Here is a 25418-nt window from a genome sequence, read left to right on the forward strand (position 1 = left end):
GTCAAAATGAATTCCAATATTATATATAACTAATGAAAACATAAAACATTAAAATACTATCATTTCCCTTCTGGTGATATTATTTAGGGGAAGCTATCTTGATGAATACAACTTGTTGTAGCTTTTGAAAAATGCCATCCATCTGAGCACATCTGAGAGCTATCAAGACAGTGAAGAATTAGAGGTATATTGGCTGGAAAAGGAAAGCAGTCCTGAGAGGCAGCACTCAGTGTCCAGAGCCAGATTCATTCAATTAGAAGTATCTGCAAATTGCAAAGGTATGGCTAAGACACAAGAGGCCAAGCAGTATATTCAGCAGGATCATGAGAACAAGAGGCAAACTTGGAATTTGAGGCCTGCATAGGAAGAGAAGCTGTGGTGAACACAACAGGCTTTTGGATATTATCATAAAACTCTGCATTCTCAATCCCTAGGCCCTAAGTATCAGGTGAAACATAAATGGGGGGAAAAAGAGCAGCCCTCATAAGTGATTGAAATCCAGATTTGAATAATTGCAGTTCCTGATCTGATTAGGATCCAGAAGCATTGCTAGTTTCCAAACCTAACTGTGAAGCACAGCAATTGAAAGGGGAAATAAATCTTTACCACACTGATTGTGTTCAATCATCCTGATTCGGTATACAGATTTCTAAATACACAATAACCAGAGCACCTAGTCAGGAAGTAGATAAACCACCATAAAATGTGTTAAAGTCACTGAACTAGAAGAAAGTGGTAACATTCAATTAATCTTATAATGTATTGTTTGTAATCATGTGGAAGTTTATAGGAGGATCAACAAAGGAATAGTAAACAGACCGTGAAGCCAACAAGTGAATAAATGGAAAAAAAATAATATAAACAGAAATGTTTGACCCAAGGAGGGAGAAAAGGCAGGAAAAGGGATAAACAGTTGCCTGATGGCAGATGATGGCTTTAAATCTAAGGTTAGCAGTAAATTATATTGAAATAAGTAGCCTAAATGATTAAAAGACAGACATTGTCCAAGTGAATAAAAAAACAACATATGTATACATATTTCTTTTTAAAAAGAGAGAAATAGCAGGTGTAACTAATGGTTTCAAAATTTAAGAGAGTTGAGGGAAGAATATACCATGACTTCATGAGCCCCAAAGGAACCTGATACGGCCACATTGACTTCTTACAATCATCTTATGGATAAGGAATCACTATTCAGCTAAATGCAGAAACACAAAACAAGAAACAATAGAAAAATGTACATTCTCTTCAAGTAAACATGGAACATTTATACTGAGAATGAAATTTGTCCATAAAACAACATGAACAAATTTCAAAAAGCCAAAAATATGCAAAATATTTTTCTGACACAGTGGAATTAAGCTGGATTCGTGATTAAAATTATAAAAAGAAAATGTTCCCTTGTCTGAAAATTCAGAAACACATACACTAAATAACAAATATAATACAACATGCTGGGTATAGTGGCGCATGCCTCTAATCTCAATGGCTCAGGAGGCTGAGACAGGGGGATCTCAAGTTCAAAATCAGCCTCAGCAACTTAATGAGGCCTTAAGCAACTTAGGGAGACCCTGTCTCAAAATCTAAAAAGAGGGGTGGGGCTACGGAGGTTGCTCAGTGGTAAAACATTGTTGGGTTCGATTCCCAGTACTAAAACAAAAAAACAAACACAAAGAAATGGAGAATTAGAAAATAAATTAAAACAGCAAAGTCTGTGAGCACATCAAACATTCTGAGGTAGACTAAAACCCTGGTTCAAGGAAATATTTAGCTCTTAAAGTAAATATGAGAAAAGAATTGTGAAAATAAGTTATGTGTGAATCTACATCAAGAAATTAGAAATAGGAAAGTCCATGAAATCCAAAGGAAACAGAAACAAGAAAATAACAAAGAAAATTATATGATCATAGAAAGAATGAACAAAGTTACAAGTTAGACCTTTGAAACCCTACACAAATTGATAAACCTTTGTCAACATGAAAGAATAAATGTTCAATATCAGATAAAAGTTACATAACTACAAACACTATAGATTTTAAAATAGTAAAAGGGAGATATGAGCCAGATGTTATAATGAATTAGGCAATTTGAATGACTTATCAAAATATCCGAAGCTTACCAAATACACAAATCTGAATAATATTCTGAATAGAGTTAGGTTTGTTTTTAAAAAAAATGGACATGAAATTTAAAACTTTCCTATCAAAAAATTTTTCTGAAATTTCACTGGTAAATTATAGCAAATCTTTACAAAAAATAAAAATGAAAAATGAGCCCATACAAACCATCTCATACTCTGGAGAATAAAAACAAAGAAACATTTTATGGCTTCCTTCATATAGTAAAAAAAAAAAAACCCTAACACCAATGTTTGAAAACAGAATTGTAAGAATTAAATGAACAAAGATGTAAGACACTAAATAAAATATTTTTACAGAATGTATTCAACACACTTGCAGAGATTTCACAAAAAAAGGTAAGTTACAGAAACAAAATTTTGTTTCATCATTTGAAAATCATTACATGTAAGTCACAAAATTAACTTGACAGAACTGTCAATTCAACAAGGCAGAATATATACCTAATAAATGATGAAATATGGATAGTTTCTATTTCTGATACAATCTCAAAGTAAATGTACAGTTCTCATTATTTTTCAGATGATATCCAAATAGTGATATTTTCTTGCAAACTATTAGAACTCAGATATAATGAAAACAATGATTATCTCATGAAATATAATGAGATTGAGGTTGGGCTGACATCTGAAATTTCTGGGCTTTATGTATTTATCACAGATGGGAGATGACATCGTAAGTCTTCCCTAGATGTCCTGATATGACCTGTCAAGAAAACAAGCAAAAAAGAGCTCAATATAAGAGATGTGTGTACATCCATATTCGTAGTGACATAATTCACAATAGTCAATGGTAGAGGAACCCAGGAGTCTAGTAGTAGATACATGGGGAAAGGCACGTTGTGCCAATACAGTGGAATATTACTCAACCTTGAGATGAAAGGAAATTCTGATGTATGCTGCAACATACATAAACCATGTGGCCAAACTGCTAAATACAATAAACCTGTCACAAAATGACAAATACTGCATGATTCCAATTATAAGACTTGAAGAAGGTAGTCAAATTGGTAGAGATGGAAAGTGGAAGGGCCACCAACCAGTAGGGAGGAAGGGAACAGAGAAGAGTTTTTAGGTGGAAAGTGAATTTCCATTTTGCAAGATGAAAAAGATTGGGGATGTGGATGATGGTGACGGATGCACAGAATCTGAATGCACTTAACACACTTAAAAATGGTAAAGATATTAAATCGTAGTATGTGTCATTTACCACATTTTTATATTAGCTCCATGCAGGAGATGGAGTTAAGAAGAAAGGTCTGGTGGAAAGTGGAGGTTGACACAGTCTAAATAGACACAGGGTAGGAAGAGTGGGAGAGTGGACAGCAAAGGAAGAGTAAGGAAATAGAAACTCACCTGCGTCTCCAGAACCATAACGCAAGGCCCAGCAGGAAGATCAGCGTGGGCACTATAATTGCCAGAATGACCAGGCCAATGGGGATGGAGCGTCCTGCCGTGGGGAGGGAGGACACAGACCATCACTGCGAATCTCATGCATTCACTCCCTGGCCTCCCTGTGTCCAGCTCTGCAGCCTTCATTTTCTAGAGGTCCGTTCTCCTCACCTCCCTCCCCTCTCTGACCACCACCTCTCCCCCTGCCTTCTTCCTCCTCTTCCCCATCCTTCCCAGGCCCATCCTCTGTGCTGGGGCACCCCCTCCCTCCACCTCCAGCTGGGCCCCAGCCCTTCCTCACCCCAGTAGAGGACGAGGTCCTGTCCCCCTAGGCTGCTGTGCTTCACCCTGCAGGCCAGGCCAGCCGCCTCCCCAGCTGCCACATCCAGGGTTGCTCGGAGGTTCCAGGTCCCATCTGCGTTGGGCAGGAAGTCACCTTGCTGAGTGCCCTGCTGTTCCTGCTCACCTCGCATCCACATCACCCACACGGGCTTTGGGTAGAAGCCAGACACATGGCACACCAGCAGCACATGGCCAGGTTCAGGACTGGGGCCACTGGACAGCCAGGCCTTGGGCTTCACTAAGACAACAGGGGCAGGGAGAGTGTCACCTGCTGGTGCTGACCCAGAGCACATGGAAGCAGACTGATGTGCACATTAAGCCCCTCTGTTCCTTTGGGAATGCAATAAATCCTTGATGAAGCCCTCCTCCTCCCTGGGTGCTTGCCTACTCTGGGATTTAAGGAGAACTGAAAGGGAAAAGGCTGGACTCACCTTGTCTCTGGAGGTCCACCTTCCCTGCCTCCAGGACGCTCAAGAGAAACCGGGGACAGGTTTTATAGAGCAGGTGCTCTATTGTGTCAAAGATGCCTTTGTAATTTGCGATTAATTCACAGACTTTCTGTGCCCTGCTGCCACCGCTTGGGGCAGGCCAACAGGTAGTATTGATGCTCAGTAAATCCAGTCCTTTTATAGCCCCCTTCAAGAAACTCCCGATAGCTCCCCCAGACTGTAGCTCACAGCCTGCTATGCCCTGGAATTCAAAAGGATCTGTGCAGAAGGAAAACAGAAATAAAAGTTACTAACCAGCAAACAAGAAGAAAGCAATGTGGGGAGGACCCAGGACACAGATTCTGGGTGAGGAAAAAGTGTGGAATGTGAATCAATAAGTTATCACAGCATTTAGAGACTTTCAGAGGTAGAGCATGGGGGACACCTGCGCCTCTCCTGAATGGCACAATGATGTGGTAAAGGGGATGTGGTTATAGGACAGAGGAGAGGCAGAGGGGGAGGAATAGTGCTATGTAGTCACCATCACAGATTTCCCAAGGGAACCAGGAGTCCACAGGGAAATGGACCTCGCTGTGTTTGAAAGAGTGAATAAGAGAAGGAACCACACTTTAGATCACTGAGACACAAGTAGGAAAATAAGGAGAAAGTATCACCAGAGACACACCAGGGGCTGGTCATGCAGCAAAGCCATTCATGTGTCAGAGAGGAGTGAGGACGCAGCCAGATCAGAGTTTGTGGAGGAGAGGAGTCGGACAGGGAGCCTGCTCTAGAGAAGTGTGTGCATGCAGCTGGGTAAAGAAGGGAGGAGGGGGAGGGACCAAGGGAGCAGAGAAGCAAGCCGGTAAGCAAGTCAAAGGAAGCCCTCAGTTCTGAGGACTGGACTCACACTCCAACTGGAGGTCACTGATTCGTTCCTGCACTTCCCTGGTAATTCCAAAGAAGTAGACTCGGAAGATCTCCTCCAGCTCTGTGACCTCCTCATCACTGAGGTTGCCCTTAGACCAGGGCTTCAGGAATATAGCAGTGCCTGTGTCACTATCCCAGCCATGAATCTGCAGATCTTCCAACCAGCCTGAGCCACGATTCAGGGTCCAGGTGCTGTTGGCAAAGGATGAGATTTGCATGACATGGAATGAGGTCGGCCCTTGGTAGGCTGTGAAGAAAACCAGAAAAGACTTAAGTGAAGGAGAGAAAATAGAGGGAAAGAAAAAACATGGATAGTGGGAAGATGCAGGAACCAAGATCCCAGGGTTTGCAGAAACTTAACACCTGACACATTTGAGAGCCCCAGGGCCTCAGGCTGCAGCCCCACCTCCAGCAGGTGGAAGAAGGCTGGAGTCAGGAGAGGGCAGGGCCTCAGAGTCCAGGTGCACCTGGGCAAGTGCAACCTGCTTTCAAACAAACCCTCTGTACCACTTTAGGTTGCTGCTTACCTTCCTGATTGTCACCACCTGAGAAGAGAACTGCTAGCAGTAGAAGTAGCAGGAGCAGAATTTCTCTGCCAGAGGACCTCTGACTCCCAGCTGGTGTTTGATCTCTCATGTCAGCAACCCTTTTTCTCAGCACTCAGTAGTGACTTCCTCTCTTTCAACTGTCAAATTTCTTCCTCATACAAAGTGTATGTCAGAAGAGAAACGTGCCTCCCACGGCCCCGAAACTCCCCCTCCACCTCTCGTTTCCCCTGCAGCCCTGAGCTCTCAGACACAGTCTCACCTCCAAGGGTTCCAGCTTCTCTCCAGGGCCTCAGCTTCTTTCAGATGAGCTCAGAAACATCCCTGCATGATTCTGAAAGGTCACTTCATATCCTTAATCCTTTATTTACATATCTGTCCATCAGAGGAGAATACTGAACAATTGATCAACTTCCAATCTTCTTTAATCTGGAATGATTCCTTCATCAGACGAACTCAGGCTCTCAGCCTCCCACTGCCTTCTCTCATTGTCATTAGCCCTTTCCAATCTAATTTCTGCTCTCCAGAGGTCCTTTTCTATTACTCGGATTGCCGGTTGCATCAAAGCCAGCCTCTGTCCCAATCCTGGGGACAATGTCTCTGGAGGCAACCTTTGGACTCATTGCTTGAACCAGACCTTCTAGAGTTGATTATTTTGTCCAAGATAAGTGGTCACCTTCTGCACAAACTTGACAAGTTACTAGTGTCATTCATGAGAATACAAGTATCAGCTGTCCCTGGTGCCTCAAGAGGATACTTTAGGTCATGCATCCCCTATCCCATAAGATATTTAAATGGAAGTCTTGACCCTTTATATCACACTGGTTAAAAAGGACAAAGAAAAGGGCATAATGAAGTTTGCCTGATATAAGTTTACCAGAGAGGAAAATATATAATTTTGCATATTAAATGAATAATGTTTTCCTAGCTCTGCATAAGTCCTCGCATATGAATCTCTTTTGTGCTCTCTGCAGTGAGTCCAGATTCCTGGCTGTCCTTTCACCCAGTCCTCAGGTGACTGACTATTGCTCATTTGCAATGTCTCTGGTTTCTGTCCAAAGCTTGTTTAGGTGATGTGCATGTGGGGTGAGCAGCAGCAATGGGGCATTAAACAAAATTATCTTCTCCCTGATGCTGATGTGACATGGTTTCTGTTACAGACATGAGATGATGCTGAGTCTCCTCTCTTAATGTAGGAATAGTCTAAAGTAAAATGACTGGATCACGGGAACTGTAACCTAATGGATCCATGTTGGTTTGAATGCATGGGACTGGGTGGTAACTGCAGGCAGGTGGGGCAGGGCTGGGGGAGGTGGGTTTGGAGGCATGTCCTGGAAGGGTGCATTTCCCTGTGGCCCCTATTCCCTTCCCTGTCTTTGCTTCCAGACTCCAGCACAAGCTGAATGGCTTTCATCCTCTGGGCCTTTCCACCATGATGTGCTGCTGCCTCACTTGACCAAGAACAGTGGACTCAGTCAGACATGGACTAAACCTCTGGAACTGTGAGCCCCAAATAAACTTTCCCTGCTCTTAGTTTTCTTCTCTGTTCTCTTGGTCATGGGAAAGCAAAGCTGACTAAAACTGTCTTTGGCCATCCTGGGTGTGTTAGCTGATGGTGCAGCTGGCCTGTCTAGTGGAGTGAAGCTAGCAGCCCAGCAGGCCAGGACATGACCCTCTGCTGGGGTCAGGGAAATGGGAGTTGGAAATGTGAGCAGGTGGTCTTGGTCCTAAGAGGAAAGTTTGGTGATGCCTGATGCAGAAAGAATTGTAAGAAAGGAATAATCATGGGGGATTTGAGGAACAGGAAAGTGGGACACAAGGGGCACATAGAACCATGAGATTTGGAGTTAGACAAGGAAACATTCCTTGGGAGGAGAAGGAACAGAGTGATTGGAACAGGATGCCTGATGTGGCTCATGCCCAGAATGTACATGTTCAGTAAGGAAATTAGAGGATGGAGTAGAATCAGCGGTGGGGTTAAGGTGCAATCCAAGTGTGTGTCCAGTATCCACAGTGAACCCCTTTCCATGAGTTTCATCCCCTTAGCAACAATGGTGCCCCTAATACTTTTGATAATCCTTGTAATTTGTTTTAAGATGGACTCATGGGTTCTTCACATTTCCTTATCTTTTCCCAATGTCTTGTTCTACATTCCATTGTCACCTGTCTTGGCTTTTCTCTCTTAATCACTCTGCTTTATTCTCAGTCACCTTCTCCAACATACCTAGAGTTTCTCCCATTTCTGTTCCTCACCAACTCATGACAGTATACCCCATGGGATGCCTCACCATGCCCCCCTCAGTGCGATGGGAACCCCATTGCCTCAGAACTTGGGACAGCTAGGAATTTCCTTCCTCCGTTCTACTCTCCCATTTAATTTTTTTCCTCCTTCTACCTAATAATTACTTGCACATATAAGGCAATTTGCTTTCTGAAACTCTGAATAGCATTCTTCGATTAACCATTTTTACTGTACTCAACCCACAAAGCCCTGATGCCAGTTCCTTCAGAGATTTTTCTGGACCCTTGAATGGGAAGCAGCTTTTCCCTCCTCTGTGCCCATAGAGTGTCAACTGGACACTAATGCATGCATGCCTCACTTCTTGCCTGTTCTGCAGTTACCGGGAGTCTTCCCTTATTTTAAGCTCCTTATGTATATGGACATGGCATAGGTCGCTTTCTTACATGTAATATTTGCTCAGTGGAAAACATAAATACCTCATATCTGTGTTAGACTATTGTGCTGGTTTTATTTTTCCATTATATTTCTTTTACACTTTGTGGTAGCTTTTGAGTCATTGATGTCTCTGTAGATGTCTGATGTTTGTTAACTTTGTTGAGAGGTTCCAGCCTCCCTTACTATCCTCTTCTTCTCCTGAAATCTTTAAGAGAAATCACAGCTTACTCTCTTGAAACACTACATATAATGAGACAACTGCTTTATGTTTGTTAGGAAGAAAGAAGGAGTCGGGGTGGGGAGACAGAGACAGAGAGAGAGAGAGAGAAATGTGAAATGTGATGTGGGCATAGATACCCCAAAATGGTAAAGTCACATGTGAAATGTGATGTGGGCATAGATATCCCAAAATGGTAAAGAAAAAGGAGCAATTGAATTTGTTCTCTAGATTGAGATGAGATCAAGGCTACTGAATGTTTATGGAAGACAATTTCCCAACAAGAATGTCCTGAGAGTGCCTTGGCTAGACTGTAGTCCCTTTAGATTCCATTCATTAATTCAACAGCATTTCCTAAGCACTGAATTGGCAGAGAGTCACACACAGGTGCTGAACTCGTGGGGGCAAAACCGCTGAGACCTTCTCTCTCTGACGTGGGATGTTTTCTTTTCCATAGGTCCATGTCCTTCTTACTGTGTCTATGATTTGTCACTTTAAAAATATTATTAAGTCAACTTTATTAGTGTAAAATTTTCAGTAGAATGCATGAATCTTAATTGTATATGGTTCTATTCATTTCAACAAATATATTTCCTCACATGAACAACACCACCATCAGATGCAGGATCCCATAACTCCTTCTACTTGGTTTTGTTCAGAACCACACCAGTTGGGCCTTTTGCAACCACTCTCCTGCTTTGTGCCTCTGCGAGTATGTATTTCCCGAGCTACTAAGGTGGGAATACATTGTAGGTATTTTTTTTTATATTTGGATTTTTGTTTTCCATTTATCTTAAGGATATAAGGGATCTATGTTGCTAATTATATTGGAACCTGTTCCTTTCTATTGCTGAATGGAATTTCATGTATAAATATTTGTTATTCATCATGTCATGAATTCATCTTGTCAAACAAAACTTTGGTTTGTTTCTAGTACAGGTCACCTTAAATCAAGTCATTGTTTTGGTTTGGGTTCTTCTGATTTTTTGTGATTTCTATTTGTTTTTGTTTAATTATCTGCCTGAATTAAGTTTGTAAATTCTTATAGCAATGCAATTTGTAGTTACTGATGTCTCTGCTCAGTATTTTGTTTGTTTGTTTACAAGTGTTTCTTCAGTCCCTTTCTCCTTCCCTCTCTTTCCTACTTATTGAAAAAATAAGTTGTTATTTACCCAGTCTACTAGGAGTAGCACTTGGGTCAGTGTAGTTTCATGGTAGGGAATGAGTGACTGTGCCTATCACCTGAAGCTAGTAAAGCTTCTGCCTTTTGCTGGTGTTTGAGGCACACACATAATCTGAGCAGCTGGCAAATCTGTCCTGGCTTGTGCTTTCTCTTTGTGCAAGTCCTCGTGTGTAACCAGGAGAGCTTGATAACTGTCCCTCTTTGGACCTTCCTCAGCCTGTGTGCAGCCCTCCAGACCCCTGCAAACAAATGGACACCTATCAGAGTCCACTATGCCTGTCTCCTCTCCCAGGTATCTTTGCTCAGCCCTGCCCGGTCCTTCTCTCCCTCCAGTTCTGCAGCCTCTAGCAGCTGGGAGGCTGACCTTTGGCTTTTTAACCACCTGTGGCTATTGTCTCAACAAGCTTTCCGGGCGTGGAGCCTGTCTATGGAGTTCCAAGTGGGGTCTACCCTTCCGTGGCAGCAGGACTGCTGATCCTCAGCCCAGTAGACTGTCTGGCCAGGGAAAGGGCAGGCGCTTCCCCATGTTAAGTTGTGCAGCCCCCACTGTTCTCAGGGAGCCTCGGGTCCTTGTTTTTGAGCAAGCTCTTCTCAATTTGTTGTCGCCCTCACTCATTTCCGGATGCCAAGGTATTTTATTTTGGGAATTTTATCCTGTATTATCCCTGAGTTTGGGGCAAAGGATATTCTGTTCATTGCCCTGCTATTCTGGAAATCCTGCTCCAAGTGTAAATTTTGTCAAAATTACTGAACAAAACATCGATTTGTAAAAATTGAAGCAAAATATAAATTGAACGAGAACACTACCCAAGTTGATGCCATTCCTCGGAGCCAGGGGCTATCTGAAGTAGATTTAAAGTAGGCTATTTTACTTTACCTTCTAGGGAAATATACTCTAGGGTCAAAAAAATTAATTTTCAGTAACTATCAGTTACTGAAATAATAGTAGTTTTCAGTAATCACTTTGGTGGTCGTGTTTACGTTTTTTTAAGTCTGACATGTGGGCATTTGTGGGATGTAGTGAGTATGTTATGACATGTTACTAGGTAAATTCATTGGGAACTAGGAATTTCTGTGTGGGAGAAAAGTAGATGTGAGATGGTTGAGTAAAACTAGGGGGTTGATGATGATATTTACCCTAAAAACATCATAGTATTTTCTTTTTTCTTTGAGAAGATCTAGAAAAACAAACTAACCTAGGTCTTGGAATGGGATTTTGAAATCATATTTTCCTATTTTAAAATGAGTGGAGAAAATAAAAGGTTAAAAAGATTCATGAGATATATCAGCTAATATCAAGGCATGGTCTTAATTTTATTCTAGCTCAATAAATAAATTGTAAAAAAAATATAACTCATGAGACAGTGGGGAAATTTTGTGGTAATTAGCTATTTAATGATAATGAGAGAATTTTAATTTTTAAGTACTATAAGGCAATTTTTGTTATACTTAAAAGAATAATCTTTACATTTTAGAAACATGTGTTGAACAATTCATGAATGAAACATGATATATAAAATTTCCTTCAATTATGAGTTGATAATATTTTCAAACTTATATAAGAAAAGTCAGTTCTTTATACTACTTTCTCTCTCTTTGCATATATGAAATCATTCATTAAGGGGCTGAGACTGTGGCTCAGTGATAGAGCACTTGCCTAGCATGTGTGAGGCACTGGGTTTGATTCTCAGCACCACATATAAGTAAACAAATAAAATAAAGGTCTATACATCTAAAAAATATATTTAAAAAAAGACTGTATGAAATTATGCATTAAAAATCAATAGTCCCTCTTTACCATGTGGCTTCACATTGGCATTTTAGTTGGTAATCACAAACTGACCAAGGGTTGATAATTCAGAAAATAATAGATATTTTGTATGTATGAAGATGAATTATGAAATTTATTTTTATTTAAAAACTTTTTATCATGTGTAATTAAGGTATACAACACATTGCTTTAACATATATATGTCTGGCTGTGGAAATGTACAGGACAGCATTCCTCTGGTGAGCAAACTCCTGGGGGTAACAGGTACCCTATTTCCCATGGTTGTAATATTCTGTAGTTTCTCCCAGAAACTAATAAGATGGACTAATGCATGTGCAATGCCTAGCTGCTGTGGCGATGCCCTTCATGAGGAGGCTCTGGGCTAGAGTCTTATTTGCCTGGACCTTTATCTCAGGCACACAGTTTCTGGGAATAAAGAAACTCTCTTGTTAGACAACCACATGTTTCACCAAGCTCTACTGTGCCTGGACCTGTCCACATAACAGTAACTTAAACAAAGGACTTTCTTGAAAGCTACACAAGGTTCCTAACAGCACATTGCAACTATAGTAAGTGACTGATCAATAAGCTGCATAATGTCGCTAACTCTGTAACTTGACTAAATGACACAATGAGCAATAATGTCTTACTGATGCCAGTGACCTAATGTAACCTATGGATATTAACAAAACCAGCAGCTCGGGCAAGAGGCCATTCTGCTATTCTGCCTCTGCACCTTGCTTCTGTCTCCATTGTTCTCTTACATATAGAGATATAAAAAGTGAAATTATTACATAGCAAATTACTAAATCAATCATCCCACAATGAATTATTATTGATTGACTGATTTTTGGAAAGACTATCTAAAATATGCTCTTTTAGCAAATATTCTAAATCTAACAATATTAATAATATTGAGTATAGTCAATATTATATTCTAGTATTATAATATTATAATGTGACTATATTGATTATACATAAGATCTTGGCACTTATTCATTCTTCATATTTGATACAGAATGAATAAAACCTACATCTCCCCATTTTCTTTCCTTTCTCTCCTTTCCTGGTCACTGCTCTTTAATTCTCTTTATGTATTCTATATGGTGGCAAATGACATGATCTCCTTTTTCTTCTTCTTTTTCTTTTCTTTAAAGTTGAAGAATATTCAAACACATGCTTCTTTCGCCGTTTTTCTGTTGATGGACACTTTGGTTGTTTCTGTGTTTGTTTTGTTATTTCTGTATCTTGGCTACTGTCAATAATTGTGCAATGAATATGAGACTGCAGATAACTTTATAAGATACTGATTTCATCTCCTTTAGGTATATAGTTGGAAACTGGTCCTCTGGCAATTCCCTTTTAAATTTACCTAGGAATCTCTATGCTATATTCCATAGTGGCTGCACCAAGAGACGTTCCTGCCAACCATGCACAGGGCTTCTCATTTTTGCACACCTTCAGTAATGCTTGCTATCCCTTGTCTTTCCGATGATATTCCCCTCGGACAGGTACGAGGTGATATCTCCTTGTAGTTTCAATTTTCACTTCCTTGGTGACTAATGATTTTGAGAATCTTGTCATATATCTACTGGCCATTTCTATGCTCTTTGAAAAAGAAAATGTCATTCAAGTCTTTTTTTTTAATTTATATATGACAGCGGAATGCATTGCCATTCTTATTACACATATAGAGCACAATTTTTCATATCTTTGGTTGTATATAAAGTATATTCACACCAATTCATGTCTTCATACCTGTACTCTGGATAATACTGATCATCACATTACACCATCATTAATAACCCCGTGCTCCCTCCCTTCTCTTCCAACCCCTCTGCCCTATCTAGAGTTTGTCTATCTTTGTCCATTTTTAAAACAGGATATTGGCTTTTCTGTAGTTGAGTTGTGTGAGTTCTTTATATATGTTGGGTGTTAAAAACTTATTAGATATACACTTTGCAAGTATTTTGTGGTTATATAGGTTATATAAAGTATTTTGTTGATTGTTTTCTCTCTTGTGGAGAATGTTTTTAGTTTGATATAGTCTTATTTATTTATCTTTTGTGTTGGAGATTGAGTTTTTGTGGTGATTCAAAAACTCAATGCCAATGCCAATGTCAAGGATTCTTCCCTTTTCTTTTCCTGTAGGAATTTTATGGTTTCAGGAATTATTCCTTCAATCTATTTTGAATGGTGAAATGTGAGTCCAGGTAGCTATTTTGTGTATGGAAATGCAGTTTTCCCAGGACCATTTATTAAAGATACTATCCTTTCCTAATCATGTACTCTTGGCACCCTTGTGGAAAATTAGTTTACCGAACATGTTTGTGTTATGTTGCTCCTCATTCTGTACCCATGGTATGTGCCTTTTTTATGGTAGTACCTTACTGTTTTGATTAATATATAGCTTTGCCACAATAGTGTATTTATTCATTTAAGTTATATTTATTTTTTCACTGATACATTAAAAGCAGAAAAGTTGTACGTATTAATGGAGTATGATGTGATGTTTCAATGCATACACAAACATGGTATAATCAAGTAAAACATATCCATCTCCTGGAACATTTAAAATCAGGTGGAGTGATGACTCTGACTTTATTTTTCTTTCCTGGACTTGATTCTGACTTTTCTAGATCATTTGTTTGATAGGTATTGATTAGAATCTATAGATCACTTTGAGTAATATGAAAGTTTTTAACAATATTCTTTTAATCCATGAGCAAGGGATATCTTGCCATTTGCTTGAGTCCTCTTTACTTAATGTTCATGGTGTTCAGCCTACGAATCTTTCACATCCTGTTTCTTTTTTTGTAAAGTTTTGTTTTTAATACTATGATACATGAGATTTTATTTTTCATTTTTTGTGTGGGTAGTTTTTTGTTTGTGTATAAAATGCTCCTTTTTTCTATGCTTTGTATTCTGCAGTTTCACTGAATTCATTTATTTGTTCTAAATGTTTGGGATCCACTGTCGACAGGATCCTATGCTAAAGCAGTGATGTTTTGAAATTTTTCCTTCAGATTTAGGTGCTTTTATTTATTTTTGTTGCCTTATTGCTTTTTCTAGGATTTCTAGTGCTTTGTTACTAGAAGTGGTGAGTGAGGGCAACCTTGTCTTCTACTAGATCTCTGGAAGCTAAATGTTCAACTTTCCCCAATGAAAATGTGAGATTTCCATAGATGTCTTTTATTATGTTGAGGAAATTCCCTTCTATATCTTACTGTGGAGAGAGTTGTTTTCAAGAAAAAAACTTGGAACTTTGTTAAATGCTCTTCTGCATAGAGATAATCATCTCCTTTGCTTTGGGGCAGGATTTTAGGATATTTATTGACATATAGTTTATTGGTGATTCAGAAAACAGGGATCCATTTTCACTTATTAATTTCTATTCTCACAGAACATTTTTTTTAGTTGTATATGGACTCAATGCCTTTATTTGTTTTTATGTGGTTCTACTATAGAACCCAGTGCCTCACACTTGCAAGGCAGGTGCTCTATCACTGAGCTACAACTCCAGCTCCTCACAGAAATTTTTATTATTGCAAACGTTTGTTATGGCCCTGTGTCTAGGGCATCCTGGATTAGGATAGCTACAAATTTGAATTTTCAAATATTTTTCCAACTCAGGTTCTTTTGAAGGGAGGAGTCCTCATTGAATAGAGTATCCTGGCAAATGTGTTGGTTCCCTGAGCCAAGTTTGAAGCCTAGCTGGTTTGTTCATGGTGGTAGCAACAGTGGTATGAGTGTGTCTTAGATGGGCAAGCGCTGGCCCTGTCCCTGGTACCTCTTGCTTCTCAGAGCGTCTGTGCTTGTGTGTGCACAGACCTTGCAGGCACTCATTCCAATCCCTCTCAGGGTCAAGGACAATACCTTACCCCTTCATTCTTAAAACCTATTCACACAAGTGAACCTGAAGTACACAGAGTAAGCTGAACACTGGGTGCCTGAAAATATTACATGAAACGTAAAAACTTTTTAAATTGCTGTGATCTTGACTGTGGGTTTATTTGTCACTCTTCTTCCTTGACTTTGTTCTGATGATCTCATTGCCGGCTCACTGCAGGGTCAACAATGGCACAACTGATTATCAACCACTGGGTCTGGGACAGCTCATGACAACCCTCTGATCTTTTCTCAGGCTTGTGAAAATAAAGGACACTAACCCAGAACTTTCCAATGAAGAACTGGCAAATCACTGTGGGAAATTCATCATTATTCCTTATAGTGATAATAACTAATAGTTAGAAATAAACTAATCTTATTGTAAAACTTTGGGGTTTATGACTGTCCCTCAGAATTCCGAAATTTTGTTTACCACTTGCAAAGGAGCTTCATTGGAAATGTTGGACATGTTATGTGAACCCAATCGGTTGATCATTGGGGACAATGCCACTAACAACCTCTTCTCTTTTCAATAAATTATGTTTCTCTCTAAAACAGCTATGGTCAAATTTGCATTACCTTCAGATAGGACACAGTAACTAAAACAGCAGTGAATCCTTAGATAAGCAGTCATAAATGATCCTTTGATCACATGCATAAAAGTCACTCAATTTTTTTTTTTACAGACAAATGGACTGAAAGTAGAATGAGACCAGCTTAAAATAGAACATACTCCATATGTCGGAATAGAGATCCCAGAAATACAAACATACATCTTCAGTAAATTGAGTCTCAACAAAGGCAGCGAAATCACACAATTGAGAAAGGATAGTCTCTTTGATAATCAGTTCTGGGGAAAATGGAGGTCCGTCCATACATAGAAGAAGAAAACCTCACCCAAATCTCATGCCCTAATTAAAAAAAAAAAATCAAAGTGCATTAAAAGCCTAAATATAATACCTGAAGCTATGAAACTGATGAAACTGCTAGAAGACAATATAGGGGGGACACTTGGGGACATTAGTATAGGCAAGAATTTGGGGATGGGAAGCTGAAAGCCTTGTCACCAAAAACCAAACTTGACACAGAGGATTCTGTCACACTAGGAGGTTGCTACACAGCAAAGGAATAACAGAGTGAAAAGACATCCTACAGAACAGGAGAAAACATTTGCCCACTATCATCTGAAAAAGACTAATATCTAAAATATGTATGAAATTCCCCAAATTCAAGAACACAATTCAAGCTGAGGAAATGATCTGAACAGACATTTCTCATCAGAACACACACAGGGAATGCAGGGTTCAGCGTACAAGAGGACAAAGGATTCCAATTGCACTCAGCCTCTTGGTACCTGTGTTCTCACTCATTATTTTCTCTTCCTTCTACTTTCCATTCCTATTGCTGTGCCTCAAAGGCTTAGTGAGCATGGTCTGTCTGCTTTCACGTACTGGTCCAGGACTGAGGATAGGGTAAAATACACTTGTAGAAAAAGAACCAAAGCAGGGGCTGGGGTTGGGGCTCAGTGGTAGAGTGCTCACTTAGCAAATGTGGGGCCCTGGGATGGATCCTCAGCACCACGTAAAAATAAATAAAATAAACGTATTGTGTCCAAATACAACTAACAAAACAAAACAAAAAAGAACCCAAGCAAGGACTGGAGTGTGTGAAGTTGAAAAACAAACAATAATAAGAAACCCTGAAGGGACACTGTAACAGAGAAAGCCTCCCCAGCCTCACAGTGTTTTATATTTTGCTTTGGGCCAGGTGTGCTCTATGCTGGAACTCCCATCATTCTGCTGTTTCTGTTGTAGGTTTTCATGAAAGTTTTACTTGACTGATCTTTTACTTGAATGACATATTTACTTGAGAGATTTTTTCAGTGGTTTCATGTTCATTTCTTTGTATTCTGTTTGGTGAATAAAAAAAGGAAGATAAAATAAGAGAGATGTTTGTCTTTGTCTTCATTTTTCAGGTTTCTGGTCTAATTGTTGTATATTATGTCTATTGATTTTTTTTTCCTCCCAAGACTCTGGTAGACTGGCTGATTTTACAGATACAGTGGGAAATTCAAAGAGGTTGACAAAGTTGGAGTCAAGATATGAAAATAGAACATCAGAAATATGAATGTGAACTAGGGCGGCCAGACAAGGAGGATGGCACAGGGAAAGGGAGACACTGCTAATACAGGGAAGGAATAATGACATTCCCAGAGACAGGGACATGGAAAGGAGAGAGGCTGAGTTGGGTGGATAAACCAGAAGGGTCCTTCCCAGCACAGGGGCAACTGAGAAATTCCTTACTGTTACTTCCTCAATTTACAGACTTACAAATAGGGAGATAAAGCGAACTCTCAAAATCACTTAGGGGTTTTTCTGAGCTTAGCTCAAGGAAGCTGTGGACCTGGAGAGAAGCGGAAAGACAGGGAGGTGACAGTAAGGCTAGAAGTCAGGGTGACAGGAGGAAATGAGAGGTGGAGTAGGAGTCCCAAGGACTGAGGGCGGCACACTTCTTCTCCAATCAATTGGTATAAGGAAGAGATCTGTCAGTTGGAAGAGAGGAAGTCACTACCAAGTGCTGACATCCAGGGTTTCAGAAATGAGAGATCAAACACCAGCTGAGAGTCAGAGGTCCTCTCTCAGTGAAATGCTGCTCCTGCTACTTGTGTTGCTAGCAGTTCTCTTCCCAGGTGGTGGCAATCAGGAAGGTAAGACTAACACTGGCGACTCCTGATGGTCCAGTGTTGGAGGGCCAGGTAGAAACCAGGCTGCACTTGCCCAGGTGCACCTGGATGCTGAGGTCCTGCCCCCTCCTGACTCCAGCCCTGATCCACCTGCTGGAGGTGGGGCTGCAGCCTGAGGCCCTGGGGCTCTCAAATGTGTCAGGCGATGTGCATCTGCAGACCCTGGGATCTCTGTTCCTGCATCTTTTCAGTACACATGCTTTCTCTTTCCCTCCTGCCTCTCCCTTTCTCTTCATTATCTTTCCTTCCTTTCTTCACAGCCTCCCAGGGGCCGACCTCATTCCACGCCATCCAAATCTCATCCTTTGTCAACAGCACCTGGTCACAGAACCAAGCCTCAGGCTGGTTGGAAGATCTGCAGATTCATGGCTGGGATAGTGAGGCAGGCACTGCCGTCTTCCTGAAACCCTGGGCCAAGGGCAACTTCAGTGACGAGGCCATTCTGATGCTGGAGGAGATCTTCCGAGTCTACTTCTCTGTTTTCACCAGTGAAGTGCAGGATCATGTCAGGGAGTTCCATTTGGAGTGTAAGTTCCGTCCTCACACCTGGGGGATGTTAGGGACTTTAGCTCCAGCTCCAAAGGACTGCTCCCTCTGCTCCTTCCCCATCCTCCTTTCTTCACCCAGCTGCATGCACACACCTCTTAGAGTAGGCTCCTTCTCGGACTCCACACCTCCACAAAATATTTCATATCTTGCTGCCTGTGCATCTGTCTCTGCTAGATATGACAGGTCTGCTCTGTGACCAGCCCCAGGTATGTCTCCTGTGATACTTGCTCCTTCCTTTCCTCTTTGTCCTGAGAGACATAAAGTGTGCCTCCTCTTCCTATCCATCCATTCAGCCTTCTCCTCTCCATGTGAAGCTCTGGTTTCCTTTGAAAGCTGTGCTGGGGACTGCTTGACACTCTTCCTTACCCTCTGTCTCTCCCCTCTCCTGTACCCAAGGTCTACTTTACACAGATGCTTACCCTGTTCACAATATTCATACTTGTCCTCAGTGCTTTCCTCCTGAAAATCTCCAAATGGTATGATTATTTAGGCTCTTCATTTCACTTTCCAGATTTTTTTTTCCTCACCCAGAATCAACTATCCTGGGTCCTCCCCACATCCCTTTCCATGTTTGCTACTCAGTAACTTTTCTGTTTTCCTTCCACACAGACCCTTTTGAGATCCAGGGCTTAGCAGGCTGTGAGCTGCGCTCAGGGGGAACCATCATGGGCTTCCTGAGGGGGTCTTTAAAAGGAATGGATTTCCTGAGCTTCAAGACAGGTTGGCCCTCCACAGAAGGTGACCTCAGGGCACAGAAATTCTGCACAGTGATCACGAAGTACAAAGGTATCTGCGAAACAGTGGAGAAGCTGCTGTTAGAAACCTGCCCCCAATATCTCCTGAGCGTCCTGGAAGCAGGGAAGGCAGACCTGCAGAGGCAAGGTAGGTCCTGCTGGGTGTCACTGTCCCTGCCTCTTCAGCCCAGGAGTAGGAGTGTACCCAAAGAAGAAGGGGGGCTTCATGGGTAACTGTTTTCATTTCCAAATGAGTAGAGATAGAGATGGGTGTATGGGTCCCTGTGCTCTGGGTTAGTGTCATAATGTGACACCCTTCCTTCCTTCCCTTTCCTGTCCCAGTGAAGCCTGAGGCCTGGCTGTCTAGTGGCCCCAGTCCTGGGCCTGACCGCATGCTGCTGGTGTGCCATGTCTCTGGCTTCTACCCCAAACACATGTGGGTGATGTGGATGCGAGGTGAGCAGGAGCAGGAGGGAACCCAGAGAAGTGACTTCCTGCCCAATGCAGATGGCACGTGGTATCTCCAAGCAACCCTGGATGTGGCATCTGGGGACACAGCTGGCTTGGCCTGCAGGGTGAAGCACAGCAGCCTAGGAGGGCAGGACCTCGTCCTCCACTGGGGTGAGAAAGGGGTGCAGATGGGGGAGGTGGTGCTCAAGCACAGAGGGAGGATTGGAAGGTTGAGGGGAAAAGAGAATGGTTGGTGGGGGGCTGGGGACAGGGAGCAGGAGAGAAGAGTGGACAAAGGGACTTTAGAGAATGAAGGCTGTGGAGTTACACAAGGGAAGGGAAGGGGTGAATGTACGGGACTTGAAGGGACATTATCCCCTGTGCTCTCTCCCCATTCACAGGACACCCCCTCTCCATTGGCTTGGTCATTTTGGCAATTATAGTGCCCTGTGCGCTCATTTTTCTGGGGCTTGCATTGTGGTTCTGGAGGCGCAGGTGAGTTTATTTCCTTAGTCTTCCTTCTCTGTGGGTGCTCCCACTGTTTTCTCCTGTCATCTACCTGTAGCACAAAACCTCCTTCTTTCCACCTGAACTTCCTCTTCACTCCTGCTACCTGCTTAAATTTTAAAAATTGCAGTAAAAATCACACAAGATGTACCATCGTTACCATTTCTAAGCGTGTTAAATGCATTTCCATACTTTGCATCCACCACCTTCATCCTTCTCCCAAACCTTTTTCTTCCGCATAGTGGAAACTCACTTTGCACTCAGAAAAGCTTCTCTGTTCCCTGTCCCGCAACTTGTTTGTGGCCCCTTCACTTTCCATCTCTATGAATTTGACGACCCTGTGTAACTCCCATAATTGGAAGCGTATAGTAATTGTCATTCGTGACTGATTTATCTCACTTAGCAATAAGTATTCAGTTTTGTTGTAGCCTATCAGAATTCCCTTCTTTCTTTAGGTGGTATAACATTTTATTCCATGAGTACACACCACATTTTTTTAGCCATTTATTCATTACTGGATGTTGGACCATTTCCACTTTTGGCTATGGTGAATAGTTCTCCTATAAGTGAGGACATACACACATGTCTTAGACACAACTTGTTCTGGCTTTCTTGACAGGTCGTATCAGGACATCCAGTGAGCTCTCATCATGTCTTCTCTCCCATTCGGAATAAGTGCCAAGAAATCTAGAAACTTAGGATGTCATCCCAGGAGTCAACCTTATTACATTGTATCAAGTAATCATTGATATTGATCAAAGCATTTTCCCCATCGTTTGTAAGATAGTCACAATTTATATACAAGCAGAAAAACAATTAAGAACTGTGAATTTATTTGGAGATGCTATCAAACGTAGTACTCCTCCCGAACTTCATCATTCGTTAAGAACATACTATGAATTTAATAGGAATTTTAAGAATTTTTATTCCATTAATATATGCCTCACACTTAATGAACTTGAAATGGCAAAACAAAATTATGCCTCTGTAACCCACTTGTTTTGCATGTAATATATACACATGGATTCACTTTTACATTGCTTTGTTGTGGATTTTACATCTGTTTATGTTCATCTAATTTTTTCATTGTTCTTATTACGTATTGGTATTAAGGATTTTTTGACTAAATAAAATGAAATGAAAATGGTTGTGGTTCCCCCCCCCCAGTGTGTGGGACAATTTGTATGTGCCTACTTTTGTTTGCATTATTTGTGTAGATTTAGTGGAATTCACCAGTGCAGTCATGTGTTGGGAGTTTTTTTTTGTTTTTTTTTGTTTTGTTTTTAATAGAAAAGCATTAAATTTAGTGGCCAGTTTTTCTTTTTCTTTTTTTCCCCCACCAGGGAATGAACTCAGGGATGCTTTAAGCACTGAGTCACATCCCCTGCACCCTTACCCCCATTTTTTGAGACAGGGTCTTCCTCAATTACCTAAGCGCCTGGTTAAGTTGATGACTCTGCCTTTGAACTTGTGATCCTCCTGCCTCAACCTCCCAAGCTGGGATTTGTGACCAGTTTTTGAGAATGTTTCTAGCTCTTCTTTATTGTATATTTGGAATTTTCTTTTTCTTCATATTTGATAAGTTTCAAATATTTTGTACAACTCATCCAAATCATGCAATTTTTTCCTTGTACTTCTTTGAGGATTAATTTGCATTCATTGTTCTAATTTCTTGGTGAAAATTGTTAAGTAACTTATTCTCCCATATTTGCTGTATTTAAAGTCTAAGAATTCTATTGAAACAGGGCTTTAGTGCATGTCAGGAGGCTTGAAGTACTGTGTCATCTTGGTCAGTTCAATATATTTTCTAATTTTTCATTATGAACATGTTATTTAGAAATTATATTTCTGAAATTTCAGGTAGTGTGGGGATTTGCCAGGAATATCATTGCTATTGTATCAGCAATAATATTTTGTGAGTTTTCACTCTGAAATTTGCTCATATTGTTTCATAAATAAACATCATTTTCAATAGAAGTGTTCATGTTTATTGGAAGAGAATTCTGGTTCTGGTGTTAAAAAGTTGAATTCTGAATACATCAGTTAGGTCACGGTCTATTAATTGTGTTGTGCACATCTAATACATATTCAGCAATTTGCTTTTTCTATCATTCACACAGGTATGTGAATAAAATTCTCCACCAAAATTATACATTTTTAATCTCTTTTTTAATATAATATCGTTGGCTTCGTATTTTAGAGAATATCCTATCAATGACTAAATATTTACAAATGCTACATCTTCCTTATGATGTGTTTCTTCTTTTAATGTTTCCGTGCCAGTGAGGTGGTGTTTTCAGGACTTGGTAGGGCCTGATTGGGTACCTCAGGGTTAGTGTTTTCATTTATGAGCTTTTCCATCTTCTTAACTCTAAGCCTTCTCTTTAGTTTCATTTCTTATACTTCTCTTGTGAATACAATACAGATAATACTAAGTCATTTCCTACTCACTTTCATAGTATTTGTCATTTAAATATTCAGGATATTTATTTTAATATAATTTACTACTAGATTTGTATTTATAGCTCAATCTGCTATTTTCATATTGCTTCATTCTTCCTGCCTCTTTCTCTTTCCTGTTTTCTACCTCTTTTAGAGCAAATCTTTTTACTTACACCACCTTCCCAATTATTAACTTGGTTTGATGATCTTCTACTCTTCCTTTGTTGGCTATTCTATAAACCTTCCCATAATCCTAAACATTACAACTTAACCTTAGTTAATAATTTACCACTTTGCTAATTGAGTTACTTTGGAATATTTTACTATCCTTTTACCACTTCCTGTGTTCTGTGGTTGTTATATATTTGAATTTACAGCACACATAAATTTAACTTTCAGAATAAATTTTGCACACAATAATTGACTTTGGTTCATCTATCCTTTTTATTACTCTAATTGACTTTGATTCATTTATCCTTTTTATTACTCTACTTCACAGAGTTCAGGACTAGCAATGCTTGTTGATCTGAATCAGATCAGTAATACAATATTCAAATCTGGATTTTTAGCCACGGATGCTCCATTTTCTTTTTTCCTATTTATGATTTACTTTATCCTGGGGTAGAGAGATTGACGATGTAGGCTTTAGAATTTCAAACCAAAGCCTGTGGTGTTTACCAGGACTTCTCTTCCTCTGCACCCACAGAATCCTAACTTTTGTTCCCTGGCCCCACAAGCCTGTGAAATGTTCTGCTCAGCCCCTTGTGTCTTTAGAGTTTGTAGGTGTCTGTAGGTAAAGGAAATGTGGTTCCAGACCCTGGGCTATGTTTCGCAAGTCTTCTTTCCTTTCCTGGCTGTATCCCTCTAATTCCTCACTGTGTTAATAGCTCTCAGATGTCATCATATTGATAGAATTTTTCAGTCTATGACTAGTTGTACTCTGGAGATTAGCTTAGCATAAATAACACAATCTACCATTCCCATAAGTAAAAGTCCAGTGGTATTTAAAAGTCAGTAAAATTGGTTAGGATTCATCTTTTCTCACTTCTTATATTGTTCTTGTTTCAATTCTTACTTTTCAGTAACATTTTGGAAAAAAGAGAAACTTAGGACTTTTTCAGTCAGTATTAGAACAGGGACGTGTGTACCACAGGAACTAGGCATATGCTCTATGATTTTAAACTAAAAAATATGAAGAATTTTAAAATCCTGAAGTGAAGTAGTAGAAAGAGAATATTAAATTTTAAATAAATACTCATCATGTTGAATTGACTAGGAATGAAAATTTAGAGGATGAAATTCAGTATTCTGTTACTCAAATATTTCACATGGTATAGCTTCTTGAACCTGTTGAGTTGTCACCTGTCTTGCCTACAATTACCAGAATAGTAGTACTTCTGCTCGTGAGCAAATAGGTTCATGGGCCACTCCATCCTACTGTTTACTTCACTAATAGTGCAAGGATTGAAGTAACAATAATCTTTAGTTATTGAATATAAAAATCATAATATGGGTATTGTAGATGGAGAAGTGTAGTGTGTTGTAGTGATAAATCCCAGAGAGCCCTTAAAAGAATCACTGCAGTCATCATGCACTTGTGTTAGGTTCCTCATTGAGCCCAACCATGTCAGTCTTGAGAATTCAAATATGGGGGCATGTATGGCTGTTTTGTGGGCTGGACTCATGTGCATTATCGAAAATAGAACACTATGGATACTTGAAAGTTAACGTTTTTTATTTGATTATTGTATAATTCAGTCTACCTTTAAAGTGAAATGCCCAAGACATTTATAAAGGGTAAAGAGGTTATTTAGCTCATAGTTCTGAGCGCTCCAGGTCACAATTGGGCAATTTCAGTGCTTTAGGCTTCTGTGAGACTGTGAGGGTGTCACAAGCCAATGTTATGTCATAGCAAACATTTCACATCATGGGCCAGGAAGTAGAGAGGGTGGGGGAGAGAAAAAACAGAGGCCAAGTATGTGCCTGGGTCCCTTGTTCAACCTTGGGACAGTTAATAAAGAATCTCCTATAAAGCCCTACCTCCTGAAGAGCAATAGCACCTTCTGAGTGAGCTAATTGACCCAACCTGGGGACCAAGCCTGTAACATGTGGTCTTTTCAGGGAAAACATCCATATTCAAGCCATAGATTTTGTCCCTGATCCCCAAGGTTTATACATCTCACAAAGCAAAATCCACTCATTCCATCACCAAAGTCCCAAAGTCAAATGTTCCCACGTTGCTCAACAAAGTCCAAACTCTCCTCTGAGAGTCAAGGCACATTTAACGTGAGTCCCTGTTTTTTATAAATGTTACATACTTCCAGGATACAATGTGAGGCAGGCACAGATCAAAAATTTCTATTTGAAAAGGGTAGGATAAGAAAATAATAATAGGGATAATCTCAGAGAAAGACTGAAACCAAGTGGGGCAACCATGAAATTCGAAATTTCCCTGTCTGACACACAGAGTACTAGGGTAGAATGTG

At 40.3% G+C, this 25418-nt stretch overlaps 2 protein-coding genes across 3 annotated transcripts; one reads left to right on the plus strand and one right to left on the minus strand.

Annotated features, from left to right (window-relative positions):
* Window positions 1-2426: 2426 nt before the first annotated feature.
* On the minus strand, window positions 2427-5907 carry LOC124082564 (T-cell surface glycoprotein CD1b). Of its 2 annotated transcripts, none has more exons than XM_046429012.1 (6): window positions 5754-5907; window positions 5207-5473; window positions 4303-4578; window positions 3831-3944; window positions 3494-3587; window positions 2427-2843 (listed from the first exon to the last, which is right to left on the minus strand). In XM_046429012.1, exons 1-6 carry the CDS (start codon window positions 5860-5862, stop codon window positions 2825-2827), a joined length of 879 nt encoding a protein of 292 aa, XP_046284968.1. In that variant the 5' UTR covers window positions 5863-5907; the 3' UTR covers window positions 2427-2824. The 2 variants fall into 2 exon arrangements, with proteins under 2 accessions (XP_046284968.1, XP_046284967.1); XM_046429011.1 differs by having other exon boundaries at window positions 3831-4109.
* Window positions 5908-17928: 12021 nt separating this feature from the next.
* LOC124082566 (T-cell surface glycoprotein CD1b-like) lies at window positions 17929-22640 on the plus strand. The gene is made up of 6 exons (XM_046429015.2): window positions 17929-18214; window positions 18511-18777; window positions 19409-19681; window positions 19876-20154; window positions 20385-20478; window positions 21110-22640. The coding sequence occupies exons 1-6, from the start codon at window positions 17974-17976 to the stop codon at window positions 21129-21131; spliced, it is 1176 nt and encodes a 391-aa protein (XP_046284971.1). The 5' UTR covers window positions 17929-17973; the 3' UTR covers window positions 21132-22640.
* The last annotated feature ends 2778 nt before the right edge of the window (window positions 22641-25418 follow it).

This window comes from Marmota monax, unplaced genomic scaffold (genome assembly GCF_021218885.2).
Source record: "Marmota monax isolate L192 unplaced genomic scaffold, Marmota_monax_Labrador192_F-V1.1 WCK01_AAM20220418_F8-fsc00145, whole genome shotgun sequence".
Classification (NCBI taxonomy): Eukaryota; Metazoa; Chordata; class Mammalia; order Rodentia; family Sciuridae; genus Marmota; species Marmota monax.

Bases quoted from the DNA above. Each gene is read 5' to 3' on its own strand.
- LOC124082564 (XM_046429011.1), bottom strand. From the start codon at position 5,862: ATGAGAGATCAAACACCAGCTGGGAGTCAGAGGTCCTCTGGCAGAGAA. The intron at 5,474-5,753 runs GTAAGCAGCAAC...TTTTCTTCACAG, and splicing joins AGGTGGTGACAATCAGGAAG to CCTACCAAGGGCCGACCTCA. The intron at 4,110-4,302 runs GTGAGTCCAGCC...CTGTTGTCTTAG, and splicing joins GGTGGACCTCCAGAGACAAG to TGAAGCCCAAGGCCTGGCTG.
- LOC124082566 (XM_046429015.2), top strand. From the start codon at position 17,974: ATGAGAGGTGGAGTAGGAGTCCCAAGGACTGAGGGCGGCACACTTCTT. The intron at 18,215-18,510 runs GTAAGACTAACA...CTTTCTTCACAG, and splicing joins AGGTGGTGGCAATCAGGAAG to CCTCCCAGGGGCCGACCTCA. The intron at 20,155-20,384 runs GTGAGAAAGGGG...CCCCATTCACAG, and splicing joins GGACCTCGTCCTCCACTGGG to GACACCCCCTCTCCATTGGC.